This window comes from Tasmannia lanceolata, unplaced genomic scaffold (genome assembly GCF_043159265.1).
Source record: "Tasmannia lanceolata isolate RefF3 unplaced genomic scaffold, GAP_Taslan_0.1 ptg000003l, whole genome shotgun sequence".
Taxonomy (NCBI): domain Eukaryota; kingdom Viridiplantae; phylum Streptophyta; class Magnoliopsida; order Canellales; family Winteraceae; genus Tasmannia; species Tasmannia lanceolata.
Genome location: NW_027518680.1, coordinates 56,222,660 through 56,230,529, shown reverse-complemented (window position 1 = coordinate 56,230,529; position 7,870 = coordinate 56,222,660). Strand labels below are relative to the sequence as shown.

General features: G+C 37.8%; 1 protein-coding gene across 1 annotated transcript; it reads left to right on the top strand.

Annotated features, from left to right (window-relative positions):
• The first annotated feature begins 1,176 nt into the window (after positions 1 to 1,176).
• On the top strand, positions 1,177 to 5,592 carry LOC143856234 (UDP-arabinopyranose mutase 1). The gene is made up of 4 exons (XM_077366389.1): positions 1,177 to 1,560; positions 3,783 to 4,033; positions 4,134 to 4,302; positions 5,059 to 5,592. The coding sequence occupies exons 1-4, from the start codon at positions 1,237 to 1,239 to the stop codon at positions 5,404 to 5,406; spliced, it is 1,092 nt and encodes a 363-aa protein (XP_077222504.1). The 5' UTR covers positions 1,177 to 1,236; the 3' UTR covers positions 5,407 to 5,592.
• Positions 5,593 to 7,870: the final 2,278 nt, after the last annotated feature.

Here is a 7,870-nt window from a genome sequence, read left to right as displayed (position 1 = left end):
GAACTTTAGCTTTGCTTACTTCACCTTCACATTCGAAACCAATAGTCGATCTCTCTAGTCATTGGCACCTCGTGAAAGAATGAACCAACATGCATGGTCTCTCTATTCGTCGGCACCTCGAGATGTTAGAAGCGGAGGCGAATGAATGGTCAGGAGTGTGCCTTTTTCAGATAGGGGTGGAATTTGTATAAACCGGATACTCTTACACTTCTAGTGAAGAGTAGCTCCAAAGGATATACTAGTAGTTCCATTAGTAAGGGGTTAAGCCCTTCTATACGTTCAAGTGCCATTTTTCTCCTATTCGTTCTTTCCCTGCACTAGGGATTAGGGAAAGCCGTTGGCTGTGACCGACCATGTTAGTAGAAATGCTCATCCGGGCTTTGGAAATGCCGTTTGACTTCTAGTCTTCTCCCATCACACCCAAGCTCCTGCAACCAAACAGAGACGTAACATAAAACAATATCCCTCAGAATGCCTTCTTTGATGTTCCTAGCAAATCCCTATAAAATCTCTTACATGAAACAATATCCCTATAAAATCTCTTACATGAAACAATTTTGTCCTAAGAAGAAGTGATAACATTCATAAAATCCGAGCATGTGTGCCTGCTCTATCATGCAACAGCTGGTCCTAAGAATGCCTTCTTTGATGTTCATAACAAATCCATATAAAATCTCTTACATGAAACACTATCCCTATAAAATCTCTTACATGAAACAATTTCATCCCAAGAAGAGGTGATAACATTCATAATATTTGCTGAAATTTGCTAGCGTCCGTCGCAAAAGGCATTTCGCATATGGTCTGCGAAAGAATATGCTGAAAAGTGAGCCTGTGTGGCTTCTATGACATGCGAAAGACCATCTGCGAAATGTCTTTTGGGATGGACTCTAGCAAATCCCAAAATTAAATTTGCCAAATATCTTCCATTAATTGCCTAAAATAACCTCAAATTCCAAAAATACCCTCCCATCTCCCAAAAAAAATTACCAAAAATAAAAAAAAAAAATCTCAACACATGCCTCGAAAAGCAACGGTGACTTTGAACAAGTCACAGACGCCCAAACCCACTAACCACTCCCACGTGTCCTCGAACGGTCCACTCGTGCCAATCTCGCCGGTCTCGCACGTGCCACCACATATCAAACCTTTTATAAACCACCCTTTCCCTCTTCAGATCTCTCACTCATTTTTCTCTTTTGTCTCTGCTTCTACTCTTTGAATTTAGATTTCACCATGGCAGAAGCTTCAATCCCATCAATACCCATTTTGAAAGATGAATTGGACATCGTTATCCCTACAATTAGAAACCTTGATTTTTTAGAAATGTGGAGACCCTTTTTTCAGGGTTATCATTTGATAATTGTTCAAGATGGAGATCCTACTAAGACGATTAGGGTTCCTGATGGGTTTGATTATGAGCTTTATAATCGGAATGATATTAATCGGATTTTGGGTCCGAAGGCTTCTTGCATTTCTTTTAAGGATTCGGCTTGCCGTTGCTTTGGTTATATGGTCTCAAAGAAGAAGTATATTTACACTATCGATGATGATTGCTTTGTAAGTATTTGGATTTTATGTGTTTTTTTTTTTTTTTAGGGTCTTCTGAATCTGGGTTTTTTAATTTTTTTGGTTTTGGTATTTTGTTGGGTGGAAAGATTGGGGTTTTGGAGGGTTTATTGATGAATTTGGGGGTTTTTAGGGTGTGGGTTTGGCGGATAAAGGTTGGGTCTAAGTCTTTTTTTTTTTGGGAGGGGCGCTTTTCTGGATCTGGGCTTTTGTTTAAGGATCTTGTTGGGCGGAAAGATTGGGTTTTTTGGAGGGTTTATTTGATGTATTTGTACCTTGTTGGGCGGAAAGGTTGGGATTGTTAAGGGTTTATTGATGAATTTGTGGTATTTTAGGGTGTGGGTTTTGGGTTTGGTGGATAAAGGTTGGGACTTTGTGGCATTGTGATGATGGGTTTTCTTAATGGGGCTGGTTGTGTGTTTTTTTTAATCTTTTTTTTTTTTGGGCGGGGGGGGGGGGGGGGGGGTTTAGGAAGAAAGATTTGAATGTTATTTCTTTTTCCCTTTTTTGGGGGTTTTGTGGGATTGGAGAGAAATATTGGAAATTGAGGGGTTTTACAGAGGGTTTGTGAGTGGGTGTTTGAATTTCTGTGCTTTGGTTATTACTTCCTTTTTGGGTTATGTTTGGTTTTGGGTTTTTGGTTTATGGAATTAGTGTTTGATTTAACTTATTCTTTTTGTTGGATCTTGGATCTGGTTTTGCTGTAGGAGTTTTGTTCATAATTTTTGTTTTCTTTTTTTTTTTCCTCTTACCATCTAACATATATGGGGTTCACTATGTGATACTAGAGTGATTTTTGGAATTTTGATTTTGATCTTCAATGTCTCTTCATTGGCTACATGAACAATTTCATTTTCGGCAGCAATTATTTAAGATTTTGTACTTTGTTTAATCGATCGATAGCAGTTTTTTCTGGTTAAGGCCAAATCTCCTGATATATATACTCTATAAGTTGAAGTTGATCTCGGGTTCTTTACTTTGATCTGCTATGTAGTCTTCCAGTTTGCTGTTACAAACCTGTTAATTTTGTTTTCAGAAATCTTGAATTGATGAATTGTTAGAAACCTGTTAATTTGGTCTGCATTTGTGTGAGATTGCTGTCCTTTTTTTTTATTCTTTGTTTATAAATCTATTTTTGAAACTGAGAATTTAAGTTTGTGTGTCCATTGACTGGGATAGGCTAGAGATATTTGACTTTCATCTGGTTAGATCTGGAAATCTTGTGTACATAGTTGATTAAAATGATTCCTTATTTTTGTTTTCATAACTCAAATAAGTTGCTTCCTTTTCTTTTTCAAGTTATTTCTACTGCCATTTGATATTTAGGTGTTCAATTGATTTCTTGTTAATTTGGTCTGAGGTCTAATGTGCCTTTACTTTTTAGGCAGAAAATTCTCTAAATCTCTAAAGTGGCTTTACTTTTTCTTTTGGTCTGAGGTCTAATGTGGCTTTTACTTTTTAGGCAGAAAATGTAATTCTCTGAAGTGGCTTTACTTTCTACTGGCACTTGATATTTAGGGGTTCTGGTTTGCCTACCTAAGATATGTTCTGACTTTTGGTGTAAATTTTTCTGACTCCTGTCTAGATCTGTCCAATTGCGCCATTGAAAAAGTCTAACGTAAAATATAAAAACAACACCCGGATTGTATTTTCTGTGTCCTCTCTAGATCTGTCTAATTGCACCATTGCAAAAGCCAATTTTTTAATTGTGCCAGTCCCAGAACATAAAATTGAAAAATGCCACCTGGGTTTTTAATTGCTGGTTTGTGGTTTCCAAATGACTGAATCTGATAGTGGCATGTGATAATTTATTAATATGCATATCTGATAATATCTTTAGTTTGAAAAGGTTGAGATTGTTCATCTGTGCTTTCATGTGTAGGGCATGTGATAATTTATTAATATTTATACCTATAATATGTTTAGTTTGAAAAGGTTGAGATCTTTCATCTGTGCTTTCATGTGGAAAGCATGTGACTTGTGTTCTATCTTTGCTGGCTGCCCTAATCTTTTTGGTTTTTATACTCTATAGTAACATGATCCTATTTATTAAACAGAAAATGCCTTTGTTTCCCTTTTATTAATTTATTATTGTTGACAATTACCATCATTTAATCAATTTACACTTGTAATCACTTTGCTGAAATTTGGTTTAAGTTTTTCTCGACCAAGTTTTTCTCGACCTAAGCTACAAAGTTTATATGGTTGTGTAGGTTGCTAAAGATCCATCTGGAAAAGAGATCAATGCACTTGAGCAACACATTAAGAACCTTCTCAGCCCTTCTACTCCGTTTTTCTTCAACACCTTGTATGATCCATACCGAGATGGTACCGACTTTGTCCGTGGGTACCCATTTAGTCTTCGGGAAGGTGTTCCCACAGCAGTGTCTCATGGACTCTGGCTTAACATCCCAGATTATGATGCTCCGACCCAACTCGTCAAGCCCCGTGAGAGAAATACCAGGTAGCAGATCTCTTACATGAGAGAAAGCTCTTTTGACCAAATTCGGACTCTAATTCCGACTTATTTGCTTCGTCTATTAATGTTTTTATAAATATTTTAGGTATGTCGATGCGGTTCTGACGATCCCCAAGGGTACCTTGTTTCCGATGTGTGGCATGAACTTGGGATTCAACCGTGAACTAATTGGACCTGCAATGTACTTCGGGCTTATGGGAGATGGCCAGCCAATCGGACGTTACGATGATATGTGGGCGGGATGGTGCATTAAGGTCTGCTATCTTTCTTCAGTCTCATACATCTTATAGTTCTTATGTCTCATCTGTCCATTCGGACCTAGTTTCAAGTAGGCATTTTATCTTAAAGGATGGAATCTTTGAAATTGATCTACAATCTTTTCGGCGATATCTAATATGCCTCCTTTCGTAATGAAAGATTATCTTGATGGGTCCCTTGCAAAGGTTATTTTGATGCATTTTTATTTATGGTCCTTTAGTTTAAGATTTTGAATTTTATACGTAACAACCATCCTTGACTGTGGATTTTCACTTCTGACTTGTTGCCTTCAAATTCTTGAAAGTGATGCATGACTTATATCTTCCCAATTGATCCATGATGATGCCATTTTGAACAATTTTCTTGATCTAGCTCCCAATATTTTGTTTCGTGTTGAATTGGAAGAGGAAATGATGAATGGCTGACATAATGGTTTTCGATCTTTGTATTAGTAAACAGTTACAATAAACCTCCATCCTCTTTTTTCTAATTATAATTCACCATTCAGAAAAAAAAGAACCTCCATAAGTTGAATTATGATTCTGTGTCTTAAAATTTTGGAATGATGGATGGGTGAGTATTTTGGGTTCCTTGCTTTCCCCTTCAAATTTTATACCAAATTTGAATGCCTTCTTCCAATTATTCAATCTCTTATCTCATGTTCTTATTGGTTTTGGTTGTGAACTTTAAAAAAAGAAGTCTAGTTCTATCTTCAAACGTGGTAATGGTGATGTCTGATTGCGGATTTTCAGGTGATCTGCGACCATTTAGGATGGGGAGTGAAGACCGGTCTTCCTTACATCTGGCACAGCAAAGCGAGCAACCCATTTGTGAACCTCAAAAAGGAGTACAACGGGATCTACTGGCAGGAAGAGCTGATCCCATTCTTTCAATCTGCAACTCTCCCAAAGGAATGCACCACTGTTCAGAAATGCTACATTGAACTCTCCAAACAGGTGAAAGCTAAACTTGGAAAGGTAGACCCCTACTTCCTCAAACTAGCAGACGCCATGGTCACATGGATCGAAGCTTGGGATGAGCTCAATCCATCTGGAACAGCCAAACCAGAAATACCCAATGGCGCCCCAAAAAAAGCATAGAAATCTGATGAACTGTTCTAGTCCTCTTAGTAGCTTCGAACTTTAGTCTTGTAGTTGTAACTGTATTATTTCTTCCCAATTTCTCAGCTTTGGCTGAAAGTAATGGGGATATTTTTGCAGGTGGAGTTTATCTAATCTTTTTCTGTGTTTTGATATAACAATAAAAGGTATTCCTTTCAGTTTTCATATCTCATTTGTGATGACTAATGATCCATGCTGATGGGGGTGATGTGAGGTTCTTTTTTTCTTCCATTTTTGAATGCTGGCTCCTTAGTCCTTTACTTTTAAAGCCTGTTTGGATTTGAGGTTCTTTGTTTCTTCCATTTTTGAATGCTGGTGGGGCTCCTTAGTCCTTTTAAAGCTTGTTTGGATTTGAATTTTGAAATGGGAGTGGTGGTGGCTCTTTGGAGCTGTCTGATTTCGAGGCAAGCCTAGCTTGTTCCTAATGCACTAAAGTTCGGAAGAAAGAGGGAAATGTACTAAAAAGCATTTGTTGGGCAGTGGCTTTTTGTCTGTATGGGACAAGAAGAATTGTCAAATTTCGGAAACATGCGACAAGAAGAATATGACCCACAATCCTAAAGAGTCGTGTGGGGAAAAAGAGTGCTTGTTTGGTAGCTTGACCAGACCTACTCGCCTAATTTAGTGCTGTTGTTTTCACACTAACAGTTAAAACGAACACTGAAATCTAACAGTTCCCTGTGGAGAATCCCTTCATTTGAAAGTATATCTTTGATCAATCTCTAGACTTCAATTAGCTAAACAATGCGGTATTGAGGGCGGCTACCAAAATTGTAGCTTTGGTTAATCTAGCCGTTGGAACCAATCAAGGCCCACTGTAGGACCCCACAAATTTACGGTCACCGAGAATTTTGGGCTCTGCTTCTTCTACATGTACCTAATTGGATCCGTTCATCCGAACACAGTGATGGAATGATCCTAGACCCTTGATCCAATAAGCCAGTATTTAAGTATTCCTCCAAAGAAAGCTAGACTGTTGTTTTTGTTTAGTCATTTATCTTACCATGGGATGTTGGTTACCTCATGATATCTACAAGATCAATGAAAAATAAATTACTGGAAAAATTTATTACAAAAAATCTGTGTCTAGTAGGGGAAGTTCTCAATTTTTAAGAATACTTTTCCTCTCTTCTATGAAATGAATCCTATAGTTGAGTATTAAGTTTACCAAATGCTGGAAATTTTATTTTCCATGAAAAAAAGTTTCATTGAAAAATTGTCTTGGAAAAAAAAATTCCTCGCATCCAAAGAGAGCAGGAATTTTGATCTAGAGAAAAAAATTATGGAAAAAATTAACAGACATACAGGGAAAATATCCAGACTCTAGTATGTTTGAAAATTTCCTTGAAACCAAGAATTTCTTTTGTTTTTATAAAAGTATTCCATGACAAATTTGTTTGGCAAAGCTGAAAATTTCATTTTCTATGAAGAAAAAGAGGAATGATAGATACAAGGGAGCCCTTCCATCCACGTCATCAAATGTAACTGAATTTACTTTTTCAACTGATTTTAAAATGTAACTGAAAATGACGTGGATCCAATAAAGAACCCTTTTGCAGCTCTTTATGCAAGGGCTCCCTTGTATCTATCATTGCTCGGAAAAAAAAATCAATAAAATTTTACATGAGAAAGAGTATCATCAAAAGCTTCATAATGCAATCTTAACTAGGGGTGCAACTTGGGTCGGGCTCAATCCGAACCTGACAGGTTCAATCTGATTTTTGCACGGGTTGGGTCGGCATTTCCTCAAGTCAGGTTGGGAAAAGCCAATCCGATTTAATTTCGGTTTTGGTTAGGGTTGAGGCTTTGGCAACCCGAACCAAACCCGAACCTGACCTGACCTCTGTCCTCCAGTTTTATCATCATTATCTTAGGGTTATGGTTTTTTCTTGTATTTTTCTGTTTGGCCCTAGGTGAACCCGAACCCAACCCAAAAACCCTACCCGATTTGGAAAAGATGGGTTGGGTTAGGGTTTAGAAATTTAGTTGCAGGTTGGGTTAGTTAGGGTTGACCATCCTCAACCGAGGCTCGGGTTAGGGTTGAGGGAATGCTATTTCAGGTTGGGTTAGGGCTGGCCTCAACCCTATCCAACCTTACCGGAGTTGCAGCCCTAATCTTAACATCCAATGATGTACAATCCTTTTCGTTGATCATAGACGAATGGTCAGAATCTTCATCTCGGCAACGGTTCAAATTCAATGACAGAAAATAGGAATTTGTAGGTGATTCGTTATCTATATGAGATCCAAAACAAGGATTGTAAAATGGACGGTTCAGATCAAACAAAGGATCAATTGCTAGGGCACAGTAACATTAGCAGGTCCCATAATAATGGGGCCTACAGGTTTGAGAAAATATTAAGATTAGGGAAATGATGATATATCCGCCGCCTCTAGTATAAGGGAGTAGTTACTTATAACTAATAAATACAGAAGAGGGGGC

Excerpts from the sequence above, each read along its gene's own strand:
- LOC143856234 (XM_077366389.1), top strand. The coding sequence starts at position 1,237 with ATGGCAGAAGCTTCAATCCCATCAATACCCATTTTGAAAGATGAATTG. Across the intron at positions 4,034-4,133 it reads CCCCGTGAGAGAAATACCAG|GTATGTCGATGCGGTTCTGA; the intron begins GTAGCAGATCTC and ends TAAATATTTTAG. Across the intron at positions 4,303-5,058 it reads GGGCGGGATGGTGCATTAAG|GTGATCTGCGACCATTTAGG; the intron begins GTCTGCTATCTT and ends GCGGATTTTCAG.